Source organism: Gobio gobio (assembly GCF_949357685.1).
Source record: "Gobio gobio genome assembly, chromosome: 11".
NCBI classification, from domain to species: domain Eukaryota; kingdom Metazoa; phylum Chordata; class Actinopteri; order Cypriniformes; family Gobionidae; genus Gobio; species Gobio gobio.
The window spans coordinates 45846783-45873506 of NC_137104.1; the positions used below are offsets into that span (position 1 = coordinate 45846783).

The 26724-nt window shown below is 42.4% G+C and overlaps 1 protein-coding gene across 1 annotated transcript; it reads right to left on the minus strand.

Moving 5' to 3' along the window:
- Positions 1-2374: 2374 nt before the first annotated feature.
- LOC307133374 (CMP-N-acetylneuraminate-beta-galactosamide-alpha-2,3-sialyltransferase 1-like) lies at positions 2375-26524 on the minus strand. Its single transcript, XM_079828436.1, has 7 exons — positions 26312-26524; positions 17706-18021; positions 16175-16368; positions 10921-11100; positions 4354-4399; positions 4105-4224; positions 2375-3567 (listed from the first exon to the last, which is right to left on the minus strand). The coding sequence occupies exons 2-7, from the start codon at positions 17973-17975 to the stop codon at positions 3400-3402; spliced, it is 978 nt and encodes a 325-aa protein (XP_079684562.1). The 5' UTR covers positions 17976-18021; positions 26312-26524; the 3' UTR covers positions 2375-3399.
- Positions 26525-26724: the final 200 nt, after the last annotated feature.

Consider the following 26724-nt stretch of genomic DNA (forward strand, 5'->3'; position numbering starts at 1 on the left):
GGTTAGAAGAGACGATTACGGGCTATCTCTCTCCTGCATCGGCATCGGCATTGAAGAGTCTGACCGGGCAGAATCACATCTTCACGAGTTGGCAAGGCATACGAGGCAGCAGGTAAAGCTGGTGTTACAGGCCTACCAGGCTGATCTTGAAGAACTTGACGTCGGCGAGGGATTAAGCACTGAACGGGTGAAAAAACTCCACAGGGTCACAGATTTGTGACCTTAAAAAATTTGTTACGCCTAGCTCCAGGAGGGAGGGAGAAACCTATATAAATCAACAGGGCGGGTTGTGTTTGAGCCCCCTGTTCAGGTTGTTGCAGCACCTCTGAAGCCTGGGGATTGGGGACTCCATTCTCAAATAGTGGAGTCCATATGGAAGAAGTTCGACAGGGCAGAAGTGGACTTGTTCATCTCTGAGGAGTCAGCCCACTGTCCCATTTGATTTTTTCTAAATCCTCCATCTCATCTGGGCCTGGATGCCATGGTACAGACGTGGCCAAGGCTTGCTCCCGGGCGTTCTAGCGAGGGTCCATCAGGAGGGGTTGCTGCTAATATTAATAGCCTGTTTCTTATTAGCGGACCTGATTTCTCCTGGAAGGCTCTCCTTGGGAGACTCCGACCAGGAGGGACCTTCTGTCCCAGGCTCGGGGGACAGTCTTTCATCCCCGACCAGAGATTTGGAAACTGTGGGTCTGGCACTTGATGGGCAGTGTTGGGGGTAACTCATTACAAGTAACTTGAGTTACGTAATAATATTACTTTTTCCAAGTAACTAGTAAAGTAACGCATTACTTTTCAAATTTACAACAAAATATCTGAGTTACTTTTTAAAAAAAGTTTTCACTTTTCACTTTTTTACATTAATTCCTGCCCCCATGTTGAGAAAAATAAGTGCAGAGGCGTTGTGTGTAAACATGATGGTTATTGTAGTTCCAGACTAAATATGAGCATTTATTTATCTCACTTGCACAATAAAGATTCTGTACTCCTCAAAATGAATAAAATCAGTCAAATCCAAAATCAGAATACTACACTCTAAAAATGCTGGGTTAAAAATAACCCAAGTTGGGTTGAAAATGGACTAACCCAGCAATTGGGTTGTTTTAACCCAGCATTTGGGTTGTTTTAAGCCAGCTGTTGGGTTAAATGTTTGCTTAAAACAACCCAATTGCTGCAAACCTCAAATAATTAAATGTTAAATAAAACAACTATTTTTATGCATAATCTACCTTTATATTTAATTTACCAATGTCTTGCTGCTGACCTTTGATGATGAAAATTACTAGATTTTTTATTTTTATTGGTAAAACTTTTTTCTCCGGCATCCTATTCTACCATTATCCAGAATGGAAGCACAGCAGAGCTGCGCCCTCTACTGTTCATGCGAGAATTTGCATTTTTACCATTTTTATTATTTCAATTTTGGTATGAAGAGGTCTTTACCGTTGCACAAAAATATAACTTTTTTGTTATAAAAAACAAAACAAAAACAAGCCCAGCCCAGGTGAGAAAAAGTAACGCAAAAGTAACGTAACACATTACTTTTCTTAAAAGGTAGCTAAGTAACTCAATTAGTTACTTTTTAAGGGAGTAACGCAATATTGTAATGCATTACTTTTCAAAGTAACTTTCCCCAACACTGCTTGATGGGTACAGCTCATAGATTATGGTCTCTCAACTGATGTTGTCGATATCATTCTCAACGCTAGGGCTCCTTTTCCTAGAAAGCTGTATACCCTTAAATGCAGTCTTTTCTCATCGTGGCGTGAACAACATCATCTTAACCCAGCCGACTGCCCGGTGTTAGAATAATGATGAAATTGATTCTTTTATTCCCAATGTATGTACAGGGAGACGGCCTAATGTATGGAGGTCTTGCCCCCAATGTGTAACCAAGGGTGATGCCAAATGTAAAGAGGCATATGTTAACCACACAGATATGTTATGCATGGTTTTATGATGTTGGAAATATATAGAAAATGTAGTGGAGGTTTTATAGAGAACCTTTATACTGGACTTTATAAGAGCCACATGTAGAACAGAAGCAGCAAAGTGAAATAAAGAAGTTGTTTATATGGCCAAGAGACTTTTATAAAAAGTTTTTATTTTACAACTTTTATGTATTAGCTGTTGATAAGGCCGAGGAGCCTAAAGGAGGTTTTTTTTATATACAACTTTCATGAATGATTTTGTAAGCATGGGAAAACATGACAACATGATATTGTAAAAATGTTTTACTTTGATTCATAGCAAGAATGCAGACACATAATTTGGTAAAAATGTTTTATTTGGTTTTATAGTAAAGACATGGAGACAAAGACTTTGTAAAAGTATTTGATTGAATAATTGAAATGAACACGCTGAGATATGTTTTAGGCAATCTGCTTTATTAAAAATATGAAGAAAAACACTAAGTCATATGTATAAAAGTCATTTATAAATGTAACCAAGTATTGAATGAAGAAACAGGTTTTACCCAGGATGATGTCTTGCAGACGAGACGAAGGAGGAGATTAAGGAAACAAGCCAGAAGAAGAAGAATGAAAGAATACAGAGCGTTATATACTAAAATGTTGAAGGAATTGAGGGAGTTGACAATCGTTCAAAATCTAGGATTGGATGAACTGTGCCTGTGTAATTGAATATGTGATGAAGAGGTGTGATAATGAAATGGTATATAAGGTATTGATCTCTGTATGAACACCAGAAGCTGAGAGCGTTATGCTGCTTCTCCATTGCTTGATGATCCGAGCCTGACATCTGCTGGTGACACTTGTGAACCGCCGCTTTTGTTACTTAAGACTTTTTCTTTTTGTAAACTTTTATTTGATTGTATGTAAAACTTTTTGTTATTGGAAAAATAAATCTACTTATAATTGATTTATAAAAAGAAATTGTTTGCCACGTCTCTGTTTTCTAAACGAGTTGATCTGAACCAGACACGGAGGGGGTCTGTTCTTCTAGAAAGTGAGTATGAATATATATTTATGATCTAGTTAAGGATTCGACCTGCTTTACCTAGCCTGAGGTTGTAAACTAAAAATAGGTAGAAGGTGTGTGGGATCTAGGCAGATTGTACACCGAATAACACCGGTTAGTTCAGTACTGGAGTTTCTTCAAGAGCTCCTTTCAACTGGACTACCATTAAGATGTTTGTCACCGCTATTTCGGCTTGCCACAACACAGATTAAGGGAGCTTCAGTGGGGAAACATCATGGATGAGGCCTATCTGTAGATCATGGGTTCAAAACCAGTAGAAAGCGGGAGCGGAACACACATTTTCTTTTTAATTTACATTTAGACATTATGAAATCAATATTATAAAATATCAAGTCATCAAGAAATCCATTTGTGTCAAAGTTGTGCAGTACAAAGGTAGTGTTTCTCCAAGAACCTGTTTCATGTCCATCCCTTATACATCATAATCTTGTTTTCCTGTTGGAGCCAATTGATTGTTTTATTTTCAAAGTCCGCACCATGAATGTTCCTTTTAAATAGAGCCAATGTTTCATCAAAATAATGATGCCAGTTTCTGTCACTCGTAGCTCCAAACCCAAAAACATTCACCTGTAAGAGAAAGAGTTATCTGAGCGTTAATAGTTTCTCTGTCATTGTAAAGAAAAGTTTTATTATTCATGAAAACTATTTTAAATCATTAAAATGTAAAAATAAAAACCCAAATATTTCGAAAATATATAATTCCTTTTTTCTATTTTTTATTGAGCAAAAATACAGAAGCCAGTTTTATCATTTGTTTAAAAAGTCATTTTGAAAATCTTACAGTGTAAATTTATTTCACATAATAGCAACTCTACTCATATTTTTCTTTTTGGCAACTTTAAATCTCACAACAATAAAATTGTGAATTGAATTTCAAACTTTATATCAAAGTTCTACTTTCAGACCGATACAGCGCACGTACAATGCTAACCACTAATATGCCATGGTTCAGCACTTCAATAATGACACTTTCCTGAAAGGCCCTTTGTTTTTGTTCAAACATTGCTCTGGGCTCATTCATGATCCCTTTTAGGTCCTTGTATAAACTGACACGCCTTCAAAAACAACAACAATGCCACGCTTGAGATAGAACGGGAGTTGTACCTTGTCACAGATGTGAAGAGCGAATATCAGTGTTAAGAAACCAGTGGATGGATATCTGCCATGACCTTCAGTCCAGTTATCATGCACGTATTTTATGAATTCAGGGTGGAGGATCATCACCTAAAAACAATGACAGAAATAAATCAGGACACTGTTTCATTCAGGTAAAGCTAATAAAAACCATGTCAATCAAAACAAATCGACATTTGACAGATTGGTTGATTTCACGTGAAGGTCTGTGTTATTCACCTTGTCCTTATTTGCTTTGATTGTAGATGGAACTTTTGTGTATGTTCTGAGTAAACAAATACATTTTGATCAAAATTCAGGTTTTAAAAAATCATTTAAAAATGAAATGTCAGTGTTGTTAGCTTTATTAAATACAGATGGACAAAATGCATTTAAGTATTTCTTTTAAAGGACAACTCCTGTGAAAAATGAACCTAGGGGGATTATAATTAATACATGGTTACCGAGTAAATCGTTCTCTGGGATGCGTTTTCATGAAAATCGAATGTAAAGAGTTTTATCTCTAAAAACAGATTAGCTTATAACGCTAGTATATGGGCATAGAATAAGTAAAATTAAATCGCTAGTTAATTCTACTAACAAGGCTCAAAATAGCCTCACACTAACACGGTAGCATAATGAGGGTCCCTACATGCAAACCGAAGCATTGAGAACTTTGTAAGTGTACAAACAGTTTAATAAGAAGATACTTTATAAAGACAGTACATTATGTGTATACAGACAGAAGCCATCTTGGAAAACAGTCTCAACAAGTCGAGCCACGGTTGAATAATCCGCCATCTCTTTAGTGCGTATCCTTTGGAAGCAGTAGTCTCTGTTGCGTTCAGATTTTTAAATTTTTTTATTTATTTATTTATTTTCTCTGTTGCGTTCAGTGCTTTCTTCCGGATACAACGGACCATATGAGATTCCAAGTCACAGTTCATCACTTAGCACAGCGTTTGTGGCTCGACTTGTCGAGACTGTTTTCCGTGTCAGGGCTGTTTTGGCACCAAAAGGGGGAGCAACACAATATTAGGTCATAATGTTATGCCTGATCAGTGTATGGCTGAAACTACTGCTGAATGGTTTGCATTTGATCGTACTGTCAGCTTATAAAAAGGTCAGATAGTTATATTAAACATGATAACTCTGTAAAAAAAACAGTGTCCTGAGCAAAGACGATGTCTACTATATTGATATTTTGGTATTTCTTCACCCTTCAATAAACACCAATATAGGCCAGAATGCTACTATATTGATATTTTGGTATTTCTTCACCCTTCAATAAACACCAATATAGACCAGAATTAGCCAATAAGCACCCAGACGTGTGATTGAACCAAAGAACCGGTTCGAAATTAACAAATCAAAAGGAATCGAATGAGCTGAGGATAACCGCAGAAAACGTCTCGGGTTATGACTATAACCCTTGTTCCCCGAGAAGGGAACGAGACACTGCGTCATCGAGTGATGACACTCTGGGAACGCCCTCAGCGTTACGCATCTGAAGCATGAATGAAATCAAGCCAATCTGATTGGTGTTGCGTCGTGACGTAGTAGATGACGGCATACCTGGAAGATACAAAAAGGAAGCTGATGCAAACACACACTAGCTCTTTTGCGATGAAGCAAGCGCTCTAGTCGTGATAGGTGTGGCGATGAGACGCAGTGTCTCGTTCCCTTCTCGGGGAACAAGGGTTATAGTCATAACCCGAGACGTTCCCCTTCGAGGGAACTCGCACTGCGTCATCGAGTGATGACACTCTGGGAACGTTAATACCCACTAGGCCACACCAAATCACCCCATGTCCCAGTGTGAAGCTGGGAACCCAGGCACACTTAGGACGCAAGAACTCGAGCACCAGGCGTCACCGGGAGGTGCAGACTGTAGAATCTTATGAAGGTGTGCGGGGTGGCCCACCCGGCCGCCTCGCAAACTTCTTGAAGCGAGACGCCAGAAAGGAGGGCCACTGAGGAAGCCATGCTCCTGGTGGAATGGGCCCTCACGGCCATGGGTGAAGGCAAATTGCGCACCCTATAAGCCGTGGCTATAGCCTGGACGATCCAGTTACCCCACGGAGGAACTGTACAACCAGGTGGTGCTTCCCCAAAGGTCCATCACCTAGAGGTGCGTGGAAAGCCCCAAGGGCAGCCACGTACACCTTCAGGGTGGACGGGGTAAGACCAGCGGAGAAGCGATCTTGGAGGAACTCCAGCACTGAAGCCACTGGGCAGTTAACTGGATCCACCTCACGCTCTCTACACCAAGTGGAAAACACATTCCACTTGAGGCTGTACAGTCTCCTGGTAGAAGGAGCCCTGGAGCTGAGTAAGGTCTCGACTACCTCTGCTGACAGGCCCGCCTCTAGGTACTGAGCCCCCTCAGGGGCCAGACCCAGAGGCTCCACAACTCTGGCCGGGGGTGATGTATTGTGCCCCCTGCCTGAGAGAGCAGATCCCTCCTCAGAGGAACCTGCCATGGAGGGCCGTCTAGCAGAGCTATGATGTCCGAGAACCATACTCGAGTGGGCCACCGGGGTGCTACTAAGAGCAGGCTGATGCCCTCCCGGCGGACCCGCTCCAGAACTCCCGGGAGCAGAGCGATCGGGGGAAATGCGTACAGACGCAGCCTCGGCCACGTCTGCATCATGGCATCCAGCCCTAACGGAGCTGGATGCCTGAGAGAAAACCACAGTGGACAGTGGGACGTCTTTCGAGACGCGAAAAGGTCCACTTCCACTGGGCCGAATCTCTCGCACATGGCCTCCACCACCTCTGGGTGGAGTCGCCACTCCCCGGGCCTCAGCCCCTGCCTCGACAGGATGTCTGCTCCCTGATTTTGGTCCCCGGGAATGTATATCGCCCTGAGGGATGATAACTTCCCCTGGGACCACAGGAGGATTTGATGCGCCAGTCTGCATAGAGGGCGCAACCTCAAACCCCCCTGGTGATTCAGATACGCGACAACCGAAGTGTTGTCTGAGCGTATCAGGACATGGTGGCCGCGGAGGTCCGGGTAAAAGCTCCTCAGAGCTTTGTAGACCGCCAGCATCTCCAGGCAGTTGATGTGCCATGAAGAATGCCGGGTCTCCCACAGACCTCTCGCAAACCGGCCTTCCATGACCGCGCCCCAACCAGTGAGGGAAGCATCTGTTGAAACGGCTCTCCGGCAACATGATGCTCCCAGCACTGGTCCTTGGGACAGGAACCAAGGTTTCCGCCATATGACGAGGGAACGAAGGCATCTGCGCGTTACCCTGATCATACGAAACGGATTTCCCCGCGGGGAAAACCCCTTGGCCCTCAGCCACCACTGTAGGGATCTCATGTGCAGCAGGCCAAAGGGTATCACGTTGGACGCTGCTGCCATGAGCCCCAGCAGTCTCTGGAACTGCTTCACAGTGAGGCTGCGGCCTGGCTTCACTCTGGAGACCGACGCCAGTATGGATTCCACGCGCGCGGGGGACATTTGTGCCCGCATCGACGTGGAATCCCATACAACTCCCAGGAATGTAGTCCGCTGGGAGGGCGTCAACAAGCTCTTTTTCGTGTTGAGTCTCAGCCCCAAGCACCTTATGTGGGCTAGAACGACATCTCGATGCCGAACCGCCACATCGCGCGACCTGGCCAGAATGAGCCAGTCGTCGATGTAATTTAGTAAACAGATGCCCTGGAGTCTCAGTGGAGCCAGTGCTGCATCCATACACTTGGTGAAGGTGCGAGGGTAGAGTGCCAGGCCGAAGGGAAGAACCCGATATTGGTACGCTTCGCCCCCGAAAGCGAACCTCAGGAACTTCCTGTGGGTTGGAAGGATGGAAATGTGGAAGTATGCGTTCCTTTAGATCTATCGTGACGAACCAGTCCTCGGACTGGATCTGACTCACGATGGCTGGAATTGTGAGCATCCTGAACCTGAATCTCCTCAGAGACCGATTCAGGAGCCTGAGATCTATTATCGGACGCAACCCACCATCCTTCTTGGGAACTATGAAGTACCGGCTGTAGAACCCGGAGTCCCTGTCCGCCAAAGGAACCCGCTCTATGGCTTCCTTGGCTAACAGGGCTTGTACTTCTTGTTCCATAACCCGAACCTGCTCTGGGCCGACCACAGTCCGGACCACCCCATTGAAACTCGGGGGAGGAGAACCGAACTGCAGCCTGTAACCCAGCTCTACAGTCTGCAGGACCCATGTAGATACACTCGGAAGGCATTTCCATGCGGCAAGATAATCTACTAAGGGAACCAGGCTGGCCTCGAGGCTGGCTCTCGAGGCTGGCCTCGGGTGTCAACCGAGCCTCGTTCCGGCAGGGAGAAGTCGGGAACGATTTTCGGTGGGTGCACACGTTTGCTGTCCACCCGCAAGTCCTGTTGGAGGCAGCGAAGACAGCACGCGCGTGCGGGAGATCAGTGAGGCCCGAAGCGTCATTGACGGCGGGAACACAGCACTGATCTCCCGAGAGCTCCAGGGGGAGAACGACCTCGGTCGTTCCGCCCCTGGGGGGGCAGCTCTCAGCGATCCAGCCGCAGCTAGGACCGCTTGGTGGCAGCCTTCTTCGCCTGAAGGACGGTCCTCAGATCGGCCTTAGGCTCGGAAGGCTTGCCACGAGAGCGCCGCCTCTTTTGCCAAGCTCCCTCAGGAGGGGCGCGAGAAGCAACGCTCTCTTTCTGCACCTGTCGGTGCGAGGAGCTAGTCGACGGCCGAGACTGTCCCCTTGAGACAGCCTTCCCCGAGGAGCTGGACCGACGAGGGAGGTATTGCTGGAAGGCCGCCGCCTGTTTTCTCACCTCCTGGAACCTCTCGACGACGGTGTTAACCGTGCCGCCGAAAAGTCCAAAAGGCGAGACCGGGGAGTCTAGGATAAAGTGTTTCTCTCTCTCCTTCATCCCCGACAGGTTTAACCAGAGATGCCTCTCCACACAAACCATGCCCGCCATGGAGCGGCTGATGGAACGGGCCGTCTCCTTGGCAATGCGGAGAGACAAATCGGTGGCCTTCCTTAATTCGAGGACATCGTCCGGAGACGGGCCCTCGCCCTCATCGAGCTCCTTGAGGAGGTCGGCCTGGTAGGCCTGCAACACCGCCATGGTGTGCAGGCAGCTACCAGCCCGCCCAGCCGCCATATATGCCCTACCCACCAGCGCAGATGTATCGCGCGCTGGTTTGGTAGGCAACACCGGGGCCTTCAGGGACGAAGCGGCCTCGGGAGAGAGGTAGCTCGCGAGAGACTCCTCTACCCTTGGCAGCGTCCCATAACCCTGTTCGGCCGCCCCCAGTACGTTACCGTAGTGGAGTACTGGAGGGCTGGTAAGTCTGGCCGAATAGGGTTTGTCCCAAGACCTACACAACTCATTGTGTAGGTCCGGGAAAAAAGGCAGACCCCGGCGTGGAGGTTGAGACCTGCGCCTGAAGAACCGTTCATCCAGCTTACTGGGCGGCTGGATTTCAGGTTCCTCTTGTGGCCAATCGATGTTCAACTTGGCCACAGCGCGGGTCAAAACCTCCACTAGCTCCTCTGGAGCGGGTGTGTGAAGCGATGGCTCAGCCTCCACATCACCCGCCTCGACACTCAGCACATCCGACTCCTCGGAGCCAGATAGCTGCAGCATCGGGTTCTCCGCCCCGCGGGAAGAAGCCGCCACGTGGGCTTCCTCACGGGGCGGGAGAACATCGGACTCCTCGGACGAGGATGGGGAAAGTGCCTCAGCAGTCCCGTATCCTGTCACGAGGTCCCGTTGCGAGCCCCATGATCTACGGCGCCGCTGTGCCTCAGCAACAGCGGGCCCAGAACCCTGGGGCTCGCGGGCTTGGCCGGCCTCATCGAACACGGCCAGCCGTGAGCGCAACACTTTGAGCGGCAGCTTTTCACATTAGCCACAGGCGGCTCCCTCGAGAGCCGCCCTAGCGTGCTGCACACCCAGGCATTGCACACACAAAAGGTGTGTGTCCGTTCCCGAAAGAAATCGTGGACACTGATGCACACACCTCGTGAACTGTTGCTCACTAGCCATCTTTTTTTAGATATATTTGTGACAAACAACACCAAATAGACAGACAAAATGACATATAGCGCTTCGCTGAAGAGCAAAAAAGCTAGTGTGTGTTTGCATCAGCTTCCTTTTTGTATCTTCCGGGTATGCCGTCATTTACTACGTCACGACGCAACACCAATCAGATTGGCTTGATTTCATTCATGCTTCAGATGCGTAATGCTGAGGGCGTTCCCAGAGTGTCATCACTCGATGACGCAGTGCGAGTTCCCTCGAAGGGGAACTTAGAGAATGAGAATTTAGAACAGTTAGAACCGGCTCATTCGGTTCTTTTTTAATTCAGACATGACTGAAAAGCTTGCTGAATTCAGAACAGCATTCTAGCTAGGGGTTGCACAGACTAGTCAACTTTAATGCTCTGCCATGACACTTTAAGATTGACATCTGATACCAATACTGATACTAATACTAGCATACTACTCTTACTATTTCTCGTACGTGATACTTTGAATGCGTGTCTGCTGTCATTGGGGCAAATTTCAACCGGAAGTGAGCATCACTATGCGTGTTCACTCTTGTTAGGAACGCCCCTACGAATGGAGCCCCCTTCCCAAAGCCCTTAAATGGCGCAAAAACTTGGAATTCGCCCATTGACTATCGCACATCTCTGAAAGAAACTCAATGATGTCAAGGCTGTAATATGATTGGTTATCAAGGCTCATGTGATTCAATTTGGCCATCGCGCTTTCTCCAGTGGTGGAGCCACGGACCCTTTTATCTCTTTATCATAAGACCATCTCTGGTTTAATTCTTACTGTGTGATGTTCTTTGTGGTGAAAACACTGATAAGCCACTGCATGTCCAGAACCTTGAAGGGAATAAACACCAGATGGGTGTTTTCGTCCAAGTCCACAGCGCTCTCAGGATACAAAATCCGGTGAGTGGTCTTATTTCCCACATTCTTCTCATAACCCTTTGTTGGGCCTTTATTTATCCTGAGAGAAAAACACACAGGAGATTGAGGTATTCATGATATTGTAATGAAAAGCCTTTAAGGCACCTTTTGAAAGTAGTTTAGGTCACATCTTATTTGTTTCTGGAATCATACAACAACAGCCTCTGTCATTAATTGCACATCTGTTCCATCGATTCTGAATCTGATGGTTGAAAGCTTCATTATTCACTCTTAGATATAAAGATTCCAAAAATTTGTTTTTTGTACACTCTTAACCCTCTGGGGTTCTTCTGTCATTTCTGACCCGAATTATTATTATTTTTTAAATGTTAAAAATTGTAGCTTCATCGGAATGGTCCGAAACTTGGGGACTTTATTGGTACTTGGTATATGTGTAAAGATCCAATCTCTAGGATGCTGTTCCACTCCTAGCCTGCAGGGCCCTCCTTAAGCGTCCATGTCATGCTCCCTCCAGGTCTCCAGATGGCACTTTAACCCAATGCTCAGTGCTCTCCACTCCTGCAGATGATGCCAGTGTGTTTAATGGTACTCAGAACTCTCCTCATTAGCCCTGATTCCCTTCACCTGTGTCTTGCCCTATATAAGTGTGCTTGTTCCGTGCCATTATGGTCAGTCTTGAACCTATGTTCTCCTGTCTCCAGATCTCAAGATAAGGTTTGTGCCTTTATTGTACATTTTTGACCCTTGTGTCTATTTTTGTTTCTCTGTTTTATGGAAGCTCTGCTCTCCTAGTTTATTTGTGCTCAAGTCTCAAGTAAAGACTCTTGACTCTTTACTCTTCTGCTCTTGGGTTCCATTGTCTGGGAGTTAGCTCAGTGGAGAACACACCACACTTAGAACACCAGAGACCCGGGTTCAAGTCCAGCCAAGGGCGACATCCTTACAATATGAACACCCAAAAAAATTGGGGACAGGATTTGAAAAGTCTAAGTGGTCATTAAAAAAATAGTCAGCCAGGATGCAGAAAAAAAGGACTCAACAGTGAAGGGGTAAATCTCTAAAACATCAAGAGTACAAAACAAAACTTGTGTGGTAGGCTAAATTCCAAGTGTTCTGAAGGTATAGGCTATAGCTTCTATAGGGTTTGCTGGTGAGAAACAAACCGAAATGGCAAGTGAAAATCTTGTGTTGCAGTCCTGTGTGTGTGCAGCAGCTCGCTCAGCGCACAAGCGCATTCTTTGAGATATCAATAATAAATGTTAATAAAACATTTTTTACATCTCTGTTGTTCTCTGGTTGTCAGTTAGTCAGAATGACAGTTCTTGCGTGAACGTTATAGGCCATAGGCTATGTCAACGCATGATTCTTTCCTTTTTGTAGGCCTATTAGTATTTAAAATATTTAATTTACAACTAATTCATATCTTAATTGATTTATTTTTACTGAGCAACCAGGGTAGGCTATGACAGCCGTCATATAGACCTATCCAGCCATGCAGCTGATGTGAAGTGTATGTGAATTTCTATCTACACAGAAGAAAGCCCTGTATAGGCTCTGCCCCGGGACGGGTTGTGTCGAGCCATTCGTTAGTCTGGTTGTTTGAAGAATAAAATATTAAATGTAGCTGCAATAAACGCGTTAAGAATCCGTACAGCTGTAGCAGCGCAGGACTTTTACTCTGCTGAGCGGAACTGAGGAAGTTTGTTTAAAAAAACAAAAAAGGAGCCGTTTTTTAATACCCGTTTCTATATGGAAAATCGAATGGCCAAAATATACACTGACCCATTTCCTATGGGGGTCATTTTTGACCCAAAGGTCCTGAGTGTGACTATTTTTTTTACGACAACTTAGACTTTTCAAATCCTCTCCCCAATAAATTTTTTTGGGTGTTCAAATACCAAGTACCAATAAAGCAGGGGTGTCCAAACTCCGGCCCGCGGGCCAAATGCGGCCCGGGGATGAATTTCAAACGGCCCTCAGCTTGTCTATTAAAATATATTATATGTGGCCCGCTACGGATAATTTATACATCGTGCAGTTTCACAATGTCAACGCAAGGTGGCAGTAGTAGATTCTTGGCCAGGGAAACAGCGCCAAAAGCGGAACGAAATAGCGCTTGTTGTGCTCTGCGCAACTCGCGAGCTCTGACTCTGAACCATAGACCGTAAAAGCTCTGAACAAATGTGTACCTGCTGAGTGTCTCGATCACGCGACCACTAAACAGCCCGTGAGAAGTGCTCGAGTTAGTGATGGCGAAGTGAAGCTTTCGGAACCAGTGAAGCTTTCAGCACAATTGTGTCAGAAAAAGGTTCATTACTCAAAGCTTTTCAAATCAGAGCTCGATGAGGACCTCTGCTGGTAAAAGTGAAGGAAAGCACTGTGTCGCAAAATGTTTTGCAACCATTATCTTAGATCAAAAATTAATTAATGAATAGCTGAATGAATGAATGAATGAATGAATGAATGAATGAATGAATGAATGAATGAATGAATGAATGAAATTAAATTAAATCAAATCTGTTCCATTGCATACTCCTAGTAACTCAACCCAATAAAGATAACATTTTGTATTGTGAATGTGGACATTTTTCCTGTCTGTGAATAAATAAAACTCATGAATGTATGTATGTATATATATTAGTGCTGTCAGTTAAACGCGTTATTAACGACGTTAACGCAAACCTATTTTAACGGCGTCAATTTTTTTATCGCGAGATTAACGTTCTTTTTGGTCTAACAAACTTTGTAGTTTTTTCACATGCTGTTGCAACAATTAGTAACGTTAGAAAAACTACAACACCACTCTGGATGTAGCTAGACCGGAAACAAAACATCAGGCACGCTGCGGCTGCCCCCACTCGTTTGGGCCATTAAAAGATTAGACGTGGATGGCAAGCGTGAGACGCCGAAATGAGAAACGTATTAAGCCATGGTTTAACTCAGGGGTCTTCAACTAAAAGTGCTTGTCTTGAGCGCTGCTTTCTGCTCTGATGGTGCATTCACACCAGACGCGAATGAAGCGTTTTGCGCGAGTGATTTAAGTCAATGCAAAGACGCAAATAGACATTCTGCGGCGCGGATTAAGCGGCGTGCATGTCGCGTCATTCGCGTCCGGTGTGAATGCACCATCAGTCTCTTCTTCACTGCATGCTTGACCGCGCGTCTGGGTCTGAACGTAGTAACTGAGCATTGCAACGTTAACTGTTTCATTACGTCAAAAGGCTTCGCGGTCCGGATTTGGACCGGAGTCCGCTAGTTGGCGACCCCTGGTTTAACTGCACTATAGGCGGAGTCCTAGTTTACCTTGCATGTGCACTTTGTAATTTTATTTTGTATCACCCTGTTTTGATCCCTTTGTAAGGGCTGTTGAAGGGGCTGTTTGTGCAACAAAGTATTTGTTTCACCCTTTTATTGATGGGCAGTGTTACATTGTGTGAGATTATTTGCTCCAAGTGAGAATGTTGGTGTGAAATCGAACACTAAAGTATGCCAATGTTGTTTTCAATAAAACAAACATTTGAACAAAGCAAGCCGATCCACTTTTCTATGTTGATAAGAGCATTAAAATAAGAAAAAATAATGGGACAAAAAGAAATCAAGGGACATTTAGAATAAATAAAAATGTGCGATTAATTGTGAGTTAACTGTGACATTAATGCGATTAATCGCGATTAAATATTTTAATCGTTTGACAGCACTAATATATATATATAAAAATAGAAAAGGGACCGGCCCCTGAGTATGTCCACAACATCGAATCTGGCACCCCTGCAATAAAGTCACTAAGTTTCTGACCATTCCGATGAAGCTACGATTTTTTTATTTATTTTTATTAAACAAAGATCCACTATAATGGTAAAAATGTGCTATAGCGTGATAAAAATGCTCAATGTGTCCACCGGATGGCACCGATCTCATTTAAAAAATTGCTTTCATGAGGCCTAGGCTTGACTTTAAAATGAAATACAGCTTTAATAAAAATTAAATAAAAATTTTATATATATATATATATATATATATATATATATATATATATATATACATACATACATACATACATACATACATACATACATACATACACACACACACACACACACACACACACACACACACACACACACACACACACACACACACACACACACACACACACACACACACACACACACACACACACACACACACACACACACACACACACACACACATTTTTATTATATTCAATGGGAAAAAAATGGGTCATAATTATTGCATAAATATTAATTATAAATCATAAAATTGATTTTACTCAAATCTTTTTTATCTAAATCCCGCCCTCCGGGTCATTTTTGACCCGAAGGTCCTGAGTGTGACCCATAAATGAAGAACCCCAGAGGGTTAAAAATAAAAGCCGCGTTTCCACCATGGGAACTTTCCCCAGGAACTAGGGACTTTGGGGTGGTTCTGTGTGTTTCAACCGCAGGAACCGGGGTCTAAATAAAGTTCCGGATAAAGATTTCCCCCTCAAAACGGCCCTGCTTGCGAGGTAGTACTTTTTCAAAGTTCAGGAACTTTCGAGGGTGGGACTTGGGCGCTGAACATGCTGATTGGTTGAGCTCACGCGGAATTTTATTTCAACCTAAAAGTCTGTTGCGGTGCGTGCAGTAAGAGTCGTTTGCTATTCAAATCAACAATGGAGTGTAAAAAATATGGCCGATGGGCCGACGACGAGGTTCAGGCTTTATTAAATTTATTTGCGGAGGATGAAATCCAGTGGGCTCTGGAAAGTCGCACGCAGTCCTACGTCACCGGACTAATCTTCACAGTACTTTAGACCGCTATGGAAACGCAGACAGCAGCAGGTCTGAGGGAAAAAGAGTTCCTGGGACAAATTGTTCCAGGTAATTTAGGTGGAAACGGGGATAAAGATTCTTAATTGCCATCTATGGTTCCATGAAGAACATAGAACCTTTTCATTGGATAAAAGGTTCTTTATAGTTGAAACAGGCTTTTTAGACTATTAAACTTTAAAAAAAAAACTTTCTGAAGAGCATTTTAACTATCTAAAGAACCTTTTGTGTAATGGAAAGGTTCCATGGATGTTAAAGGTTCTTTATGGAACCATCAATGCTGATAAAGAATCTTCAGCCTGACATTATCTAATATACTACCTTATTACAAAGTCATGGAAATCTATGAGAGGCCCATAGTTGGATCCCAGGAGGTTCCCAGAGTTTCCCACCACAGCACAGGATCTGCAGCGTTCTGGACCAGCGTCTGAGTAGTGTTCTTCATCGGGGAAGAGAGGAAACAGCTGGTCCACCACCTCTGTGTAGTTGCTGACGTTGGGTACGTGTTGAAGCTCCTGTGTGACATTATTTAACCAGTTAGGACCAGAATGAACTATATTCCCTCTTGTAAAAGTTTTTACAGGAGTGTACTATTTTAAAACACCCTGTGGTGAAAATCAAGTGTTTATATGTCTATGTGGTGTTTTTAGTACGCTTTCAGACAAATCATGTGCAAAGTCAACAGCATTGATGAGTATTTTCTCCTTAAAAGTCAAGTGAACCAAATAGCATAATTTAGCATATCATTAACTATTCTCTGAAGAAGGAGAGTCTCAAGAGAAGCCATACAACAGTATTTTTCTATTTTTTTCTGTTGATGTGAAAAATCATGTGCATTTCGCTATATAGCAGACGAATTATGTATATGATTTATACTACGATGTTATGATGAACTACATGTCTTTCTTCACAGACGTTCTATGATGTTAAAGATACTGATTTTTAAAGGCAGACTGAGATGGCAAACGGGAACATGGTTTGTGTAACATTAGAAACTCATTATTAGCTGTTTGAATATGTAGTCAAGCTAAAGGCTAAGCATTTTAATTACCGTTATGTGTCCCGACGTTGTAAAGAGCGATACCATTGTGCAGCGTTTACTACAGTAATTTGAGTAAAGTTGAGCGAGTGGATATCTGAGCTGGTGTGAGTGAGTGGAGGAGGGGCTAATTAGAATATTCATGAAACCACGTATACTAAATGAAGCAAGGGTGTAGATTTACATTCAAGCGATTTTAAGGCATTCATAGGAAGAAAAAAAAAGTTAAAATTTGTTGGTGATCAAAGATGAGTTTTAAGGGATACAATTATTGACTACTGGGATACAGGTTTGTAGTGTCTTTAAGAGGCACTATGAATGAAGAATATAGACTGGGGCTTTTTGTAACAAGGTCAGTATCTCCATAATATGAGGTTTTTAGTAAAAAGTCAAATTTTCAATAGTTTTTTCAGTTGCTTGTTGTCTCTAAAACACCATTTGAAAATATTCAAATGTTCATCAATATTTACAGTAAAATGTCAATTAATAATGGAATAATTGTATATACATATTGTTAAATTTTTTGGGGTCAGTAAGAAAACTTTTATTAAACAACGATGCATTAAACTGAATGACTATCATCAGAAAAATATTAAACATGGTTTTCATAGGAATAAACTACATTTTAAAATATATTCAAACAGAAAACAGTTCTTTCAAATATTCCACAATATTACTATGTTAACTGTATTTTCATTATCTTGAACATAAGAGACTTCTTTCAAAAACTTAAAAAAAATTCCCAAAATCTTAATTTTGGGGGTAGGCACATACAAAGTAAATGCATATTTATTTTGAAGCAAACTTTCTTACCTTCCACCACATGGAGACATTTGCATGTAAAACACTGTTGGCGCTGTTGAGTAGAAGAGGAACGGTGGGTTTGTAACGTTCACTGAACCAGCTACTATTTCCTTGGTCTGCCACACAGATATGGCATCCGCACAGAGCTTGCTCCGAGACAAAAATGTAAGAACTGTACGTCAAAACCATTTCTGAGTTTTGAAAGTACAGGAACAACATGATGGTCGTGGAGCTCAAGAGCGCGGTGATGTATCGGTGATGCTTCTGTCGCATAATCATCAGTGATGTTTGAGGAATTTTCAAGTCAAACTGAAATATAATAGACCTACAGAAGGAAAGAGAGTGATTTATTTAGTTTATATAGTTATAAAAGAGACGTATACAACGGGGCTAAAGGAGCACCGTATGGATAGCCAAACATGTCATATTTCGCCATTTCGCCTATTTACTTTGTTAGCAAACATTACAGGTCTTAAGCCCTATTCGGACGGGATTAGTTTAACATGGGGAGGTGGGGGTAAAGTAATTTTACCTCAGGACGTCTGTAATGTTAATGGCCAATTTGCAAGGGATAAGACATCTCAGTAAAACTAGCAGAAGTGGGAGGGGTAACTCGCTTTACGCACCACAGTAACCTCCTTATCGTATGACGTTGCTTCCTGTTATCACGTGGAGCACTAGGCTGTTTCCGAAATCGCCCCCTATACCCATATTCACTATTCCCTACATTAGTCCACTGATATAGTCCACTTCGAAAACGAGTGAGTGATTTCGGACACTAAGTGCGCCGGAAAGGCTGCCGTTTTTGCAGTTTGTGCTTGCTGTTTGGCAGCTCCAGTAATAATGAAAAGATTTATCCTGAACTCTGCTACGGAAACTAGCATGTAACCTTAATCAAACAATATAATAATCATCTTAAAAAGGATCATTTATACCTGTATGCATGATATTGGGCTGGACCAGTGCGGTTCGGAAGATGGATGGATGATTGATTCAGCTGTGGGCACTATTTGAGGGAACAGCCATTTAGTGGTGTCCGAAACCATAGTGGACGTTATTAAGTGCACTCATACAATCCCACAATGCACCACAATAACGAGTTTGCAACCGATGAATGCTCGACGGCTAGAGAATACCCATAATGCACTGCGAGAGTCGCGCCGTGCATTGAATGAATTCCCGCGTTTCGCCAGGAGATGGCATCGACTCACACACTTTTTAAGACCAATGATATTGGGCCCACTCACTTGTATCGTCTCTAATTGAGCACGTCTGTTTACATACCCTGATAAACACTGATTAAACGCGTTAGTAGCTTTATTTTCACTTTTCTAATATTTTCTTAATATTCATAGAAAATAAATTCCTTTCCGATCTGATATATGATGGAAAAAAGGATCAGTGCGAGTTTGGTAAAAGGCGGAATCGAACCTCTGATCAATTTGCGTCAAATCTTAATGCCATGCGTCTTACCCCTACACTATTGCTGCTGATTAAGATTGTGTATTCCGTAGGTGTGTCTTGGTCAACCAGACGTTTAAACAAGCCGATATATTTAAGTATATTTTTTGTAAATTGCATCTACTCCAGTAAAATGTTTCTGTTAAAGGACCCACCGACATTTTTTTTTGCTTCTGACGCCCATAATATAAATAGTAGCCTACTATAAAGTATGAAATATATAGGCCTACTACGGTATATACAAATATTATTGTTATTTTTTTAATTAAATGCTTATTAGTTACTTTATTATTCCCCTTTCCAAGTAAGTTCAGTGCCACACAAGTAAAGAGTTAAAGGGTTAACTTTAAGCTTGTTGGCTCGTTTTTGGAGTAGTGGAGTAATGGAGAATGAGGGTACATAGGGCGAATCGGACAGCGGTAAGTTCATTCATTCAGGGCGCGACTCACAGTGCGTTGAGAGTACACCGTCCGGTTGAGTGAGAGAACGTTTCAAAAGCATAAGGAGTTGTTTCTCGTTTGCTCTCGAAATGCTCTCGCGGGACTTTGCTGTCATACGCCGATCGGGCATCGAACAAGCATATTCTCCAGCGCGTACATCTAATGTACACTCGTTATTGCGGTGCATGGTGGGATTGAATGAGTGCACTCAAAAACGTCCACTATTGTTTCGGACACCCCTAAAAATGGATATTCACTCAAATAGTGCCCTATTTAAGGGTATAGGGGGCGATTTCGAAGGTGTTTCTCAATGTCAAGGATCCTTCCTCTGCAGGACTGGTCCTTCCAAGTCACTTCCTTCAGAGGCTAGACGAAGCTCCTCTTTAGCATTCGGAGAACACGTAAATGGAACAGGCTAGCAAGTGCACGTCAGCCTCATTACGTCAGTGAAAAGGTCCATAGCCATCAATAACGTAATTTGTATAACGGTTGTAATTTGTACTGGCATTTAAAAGTTAAACTTTACTTAAATTTACTACGGTTATAACAAATGTTTGGTAACGTAAATACTTACACTCAGGGCTGGACTGGTAATCTGGCATACCGGGCATTTTCCCGGTGGGCCGACGCACTTTGGGGCCGATACAAGGTTATTTATTTATTTTATTTTTTGTCTTCTGAATTGACAGGCCAAAGCGAGAGAGACCTTCCCTCCTCCATAGACTGTGTCCATATTAGGCGCTGTTTAAAAATTTGGGCGCATGAAACTGCAAAAGGCAAATATCCGCGCAACAGCGCTGCCGCCGACGAACGTGCGCTGCGTTTCTGCTGCTCTATGAAGTGATGAACCGGCACTTTGACTCCGAATGTTGTTTTATACAATCGTGTGATATGGGAACATTAAAGGTTCTGTGGTGAATCAGCTGAAAACAGCCGCGACCATGTAAATACATCGCGAGGTAAATTGGAAAACAGCAATACAAACTACAAACTTGTCACTCTAGCACAACCAAATTCAATAGTTTATTATTATTTATTTATTTATTTTCGAAACCATATACCTATGGTAATGAGGAGCATGATTTTACCAGTGACTACCATGCCCATACAGTTAAATGAAACTGACCTACAGTTAAACTCAGTTAAAATGTCATTACACTCTAAAAAAAAAAAGGTTCTATGGCACCAAAAATGGTTCTTGGCTCGTAATCATAGGGGAACCTGTTTTAGTGCTATATAGCACCAATTTTGGTGCTTCAGTGGTTATTCAGCGGTTCTTCAGAAGTTCTTCACCGGTTCTTTGACTAAGGTGCTATATAGCACCTCTGAAGAACAGCTGAAGAACCACTGATGCACCAAAATTGGTGCTATATAGCACTAAAAAAGGTTCCCCTATCATTACGAGCCAAGAACCATTTTTGGTGCCATATAGAACCTTTTTTTGTTTTAGAGTGTAGGGTAATTAAATTATAATTCAACAAAACAGCTTTAAAGCCTGGATCCCATGCATTAAAGGGATAGTTCACCCAAAAATGAAAATGATGTCATAATTTACTCACCCTCAAGTTGTTCCAAACCTGTATGAGTTTTTTTGTTCTGCTGAACACAAAAGAAGATATTTTGAAGAATGTTTGTAACCAAGCAGATAGAGCAACTATTGACTACCATAGTAAAAAATACTATGGTAGTCAATAGTTGTTCTATCTGCTTTGTTACAAACATTCTTCAAAATATCGTCTTTTGTGTTCAGCAGAACAAAGAAACTCATACAGGTTTGGAACAACTTGAGGGTGCAATATTACGTTTGTTATCTGCATTTGCAGTAAATTCGATGATATCCATCATTAGTTGTCCCTGTCCTAGATTTATTTATTTACTCCAATTTAAGGCCCTAACCCCAGCAAAAACATTCAAGAGGAACTCATGGGCCGGATGGGCTGGATTTGCCAGGGCCGAATTTTAGCCCCAGTCCAGCCCTGCTTACACTTGAAAGCATATTGCCCCATTAACGCTCCGACTCCGCCTACGTCCGATATTTTGTATTTTTTTAACAAGATAGCAAAGCTGCGTGCAAAGGATTGTGGGTGATTTGAGAACGCTAAGAGCGCGAAGGCTACTCGTATGCATCCTTTCCTGTATATGGCATATTTTTCGAACGAAGGACTCAGACCTTGGTTGAAATTCCGAGGATCCTCGACATTGGAACAGCCCTTCGACAGACGTCGATGACATAGCATCCTCAGAATTCTGGCTTCCGAGGATCCTTCCTTGACATTGAGAAACGCCTGCTGTGTTTAATCTCGGAATATTAAAAAAATCTTAAATAACATTTTTATATTATATGAATATTAAAAAATATTCTAATGTAAGTGTTGTGCCTCTAATAAGTGCTTTCAATCTTCTTTTTGGTTTAAATGGTATGCGGAAAATACTGGAGGTTTGCCACAGAGTTGTCTCACCACCTACAACGCAACCGAGTGCTGTTTGAAGCGGCTCCATGCTTGCAAGACGCGCCAAAAACTACTTTTAAACAGTAAATGATGGAATTTTACCGTACATTTTTACAGCGGGTCTATTCGAACGGGATTAGTATTACCCGAGGTCATTTTTCCGGACCTTTTTACAGAAGGTAAAAGTCTCCGTAATCTTTACTGACATTGTCCGTGAGATGGCACAGTCGGACGGGACTAAAATCACAGGGAACCTCTGGTAATAATTACTTTACCCCCACCTCCCCATGTTAAACTAATCCCGTCCGAATAGGGCTTTAGGGTGAACAATTAATCCGTGCAAGTTAATACACAGAAGAAAAAAAAAGATTTGCCGTGGTAATATTGAATCAAAATCTGAAAAGTAACTTCATGGCGGATCAGGAGCCGTGGGCGGCCATGGCGGTAACGGCAGTTCAAGGGGCCACAGAGGCGTGGCCCCAATGTATCCCTTGCCCCCCCAAAACATTTTCTTGGGCAGGACTACGGGCTCGTGGGCTGGAGCGGGCTCATGGGCTGGTGCCTGGACGTGGGCTGGATCAGGTATGGCAGGCTCTTCATCCACCGTACCCACTGTAAAGGAGGATCCACTCAAGGGAGGGGCATGAACTATGTACTCCTCCAGGGACCAGTTAATCTTCCCTCCAGTCATCTGTGAACAAACAGGTTTTTGTAACCCGTTTCTAAAAATGTCCCTCAGGGCAACATCATTAAACCCAACCAGGTGACATGGTTCACAAATGTCCTGGACACAATCCTCCACCTGACGGAGGTGCAATAGGCAAACAACCGCTGGGTTCATAATGACGGTCTGTTATTCTGTAACAATCATCCACTGAAGAGGCAAGTTGCTGAACCCAAGTGCAGTTCATTTATTCAACATAAAGCTTAACATAAATCAAAATCCAAAACATAAAACAAAAGACTTGGCAATCAGTGATGCGCGGGTCAATGTATAAACAACCCGCACCCGACCGACGTTTTCAACTAACCCGCCCGCAACTCGGACTGCAAAAAAAGAAGAAAATATTGTACCCGACCCGCTTCCTGACCCACATTTTATAAAAGTAGTAAATGCTCATCGTAGCGTCATTGGGCCATTGAGAAAATGTTTCAGACCCTGACGCGGTACGCTCAGAGGTGCAGCGGCGAGAGCAGGCAGTTCTTGAGGCGGCCCATCATTTTCCATTTCAGCTGTCTAGATGCATATTATTGATGAACGCGATGTTTATGTTTCGACCCTGCTTGAAGAATTCATCAACAGGTCAACTGAGAAAAGGCCCACTTTTGGAAAAGTGTGAAAGCCCTTGGAGCGCAAACTGTTCTTTTTCTGAATGCTGTATGATATAGCCTAGTGTTTTGTAATAAAGGCTTGATTTATTTATTTCGTTTCATTTTCTTAACAATTAAGATGCTGCATGTGTTTATCCAGTCTAATCGAAGTGTGCGTCTCTCCCCCGACTTTCCCAACAAAAATTCTGCCCCCTCTCAGAAAATACATAAAACTGACTTTACTGAGCTATATGCGTTTAAAAGTAGCCTATTAAAATGGTACAATGGCATTGCTCAGTTCAACGTGTTGGGAATTTGGGCATTTTGTCCCGCGTCAGCATTTATTCAAAAGTTAATAAAGCTCAATATTCAAAAGGTACATAAGGATTTATTGACGACCCGACCGACCGCGACCCGAATATTATAAAAAATATTTTTGGATGACTCGTAACCGCGGGTGACCGCAGGCATCCGCTCATTTTGGATCAACCATCACTGTTGGCAATACAAACTTGGCTTGGCTAAGACAAAACACACACTCACCAACAGAGCGGGTTACACATTCAATAACAAACCAAGACGCATGGCAAACATGAGGGCTTATGCTGCGTTCCAGGCAGGTTTTTGAGCCCGTAAATTACAACTTCAAACCACGACTCACGACTTTGTAGTGTTCCAGGCAAAGTCACGCCAAACTGCCTGAGCGCAAGAAATTGTGTGGTATTTAGATGTAAACAAAGCGTGGCGGACCGTACGGGGTGTAGGCTCATTTACAATCATTTATATCGCCAAAGGTGCTTACTCCTTTATTTGAGGGAAACGGAGGAGAAAAACAGCGCAGACGGCAAGAAAAGCTGTTATACCTTTTATTTTAGGTTATTTGTATATTTGTTTCATAAACACCGCATCCGTAGGGGGCTGCCATTGTTGCTTCGCGGGCTATGTGACGTCAAAACTCGTAACTGGGAGTACATCTATCTAGTACGAGTTCACGGGTGGGAAGTCACGGGTTTGACTGCCGTTCCAGTCCACTTTCACGGGAAGAAGGTTGGAAAAACACGGGTTACGGGTTGCCTGGAACGCGGCATTAAATACAAATGACTAGACAAGTGACACCTGTGAACAGTGATTAAACAATGAACCAATGACAGAACACGACAAGATCACATGAGGGCATGGGAATCACATGACAAGACCAGGAAACCTGACAGAACATGACAAACTTAGTAACATGACATTGAACATGATAAACTGAAAACATGAAACATGAACCAACACCAAAACACCCTGTGACATATTGGTTAATTTGTGAACAGACTCGGACTCGCAAAGCCCAAAGTCCCGGCGCTTATAAGTGTTTTTCAGACGGGCTATCACCTTTCTTGCACTCGCACAAAACAAATCCTCACGTGTACAGACAGGGGAGCGGAAAACACATTAAATATGCAAATCTTATCCAATTCTAGCCGTGGGCATTTACTTCCAAGTCTTCAGTGCAGGTTTGACCTCAGACAACAGTATAAAAAATTTAAAAAGCCAGTTCATGACACCTTTAATAAAAATGTATTTTATTTTTCTAAATAATTTTTTTACAAACTTTGCTAAAGTGATTGTTCTGAACAAGTATTAACTTACATTTTATTCAAAACATATGACTTTGCGAAAGTATTGGTGTGGGGTACAAGACCCACCTTGCCACCTCAAACATTTATACGATTTTTAAACAAAACAAACCACACTTTGTGATTAATTCTATGGAAACTTACTAGAACAATGATATTTTATTCTGTACTTTTATGAATTCTGTTGAGAAGCCATCAGAAAGAGGTGAATAATGACTGAGAGTCAATGTTCAGAAGTTATTAATTATTTTTATGTTTTGAACTATGCTGTATAGCTATGTTTTGCAGTGTGTTTGTTGTCAAACTCAAAAATTTGTATTTTTTTTAATAAAAAAGCCATTATTTTATTTGCAAAAGTTAATAATTGTATTTTATAGACAAAATATTTTAGTTTGTCTTGGATTTTTTTGTTTGTATTTTGTATCAAGTAACATTTTAAGCTGTCATTTGGTCATGTTACAATGTGCCCCTCACATGTTACAATGTACCCCACCTATAGACTTTGTCGACATTACTGGGAATGCTCACAAAAACGTTATATTCGCCATATGCCGTGGGGAAAACAAGCCATTAGAATGAATGAAGGTAGACCCGTTAGACGCTTTATCTTTACTTCAGACAACTTTTCGGGACTGCACCAAGCAAAAATAAATCGTAATCATTACAAAGAGTCCCAAAATTGAAAATTGAATACCAACCCACTAAAAGAATATTTGGGTCTAGTCCTACTAGTGGACTACACAAAATTCACATAGCCTGCTCCGAATAGGAACATATCCGTTTTCTTTACAAACATTTTAAAATGTAAAACTATGTGGGGAAAAAAGTATTTAATATGCTACTCAATAAGAGTAAACCGAACTACAAGCCCAGTATACTTAGAAATCTGAGAATACAAATTTGCATTTACTTAATTTTAATGGAAAAAGCTTCCATAGTATATGTCTAATTCAAAACAAACCACTGCATTTAATAAACTATATAGATTTATTTAGTAACTAGAATGTATAATACATTTTAATAATACATACAAATTTATTTGATAGTAAGGTCTATTGAATTATTAAAATCATGTGTAAAATCACATAACACTTACAAAAAGACTGCAGCCTACATGGTTGTACCGTGCAAGGTGTTTATGGTAGGCTATTTATGTTATGTATCAAAGCACCCACATATCCTACAACTGTAACATGGTTCAGGTACTTTTTGTAAGGACGCAGGTTTTGTAGCATGTGAAAACAGGTAATGTCATATGACTTCATTTTAAACTCACTCATGCATAATTCACTCATAAAACTTTTCCTTGGAATAAAAACTGACTTACCTACTTTGGTAATGTATTTCACAGACTCCTCATTGAGGTGCTTTGCCAAATCTTGGTTTTTTAGATGTCATAACGGGCATGGTAAGACTGCTGAAGATGTGTGTGAAGTACATTTATTTAGGTTTCGCTGTATGGGTGGGGCTTGTGTGGGATTTCCAGCCCCCTGGCTACACACCTGCTGCTCTTGGTTACAACGCATGGCACAATTCAATTTACTGAAAATTATTTTTAGAGGAATCTTCCTGATCAGTTGAAACCTAACCGGTCAGATAGGTTTTGAAGATATCAACAAGGAAAACTGGAATTTGGACAATGAATGCACAAGTTAGAAGTCATATTATCTCTTTCCTCGCCAGCGTTTTTTTTTTTTTTAAGTTGCAATCAACTGCCAGTCTATTTGACATTTTTTAGAAGCTG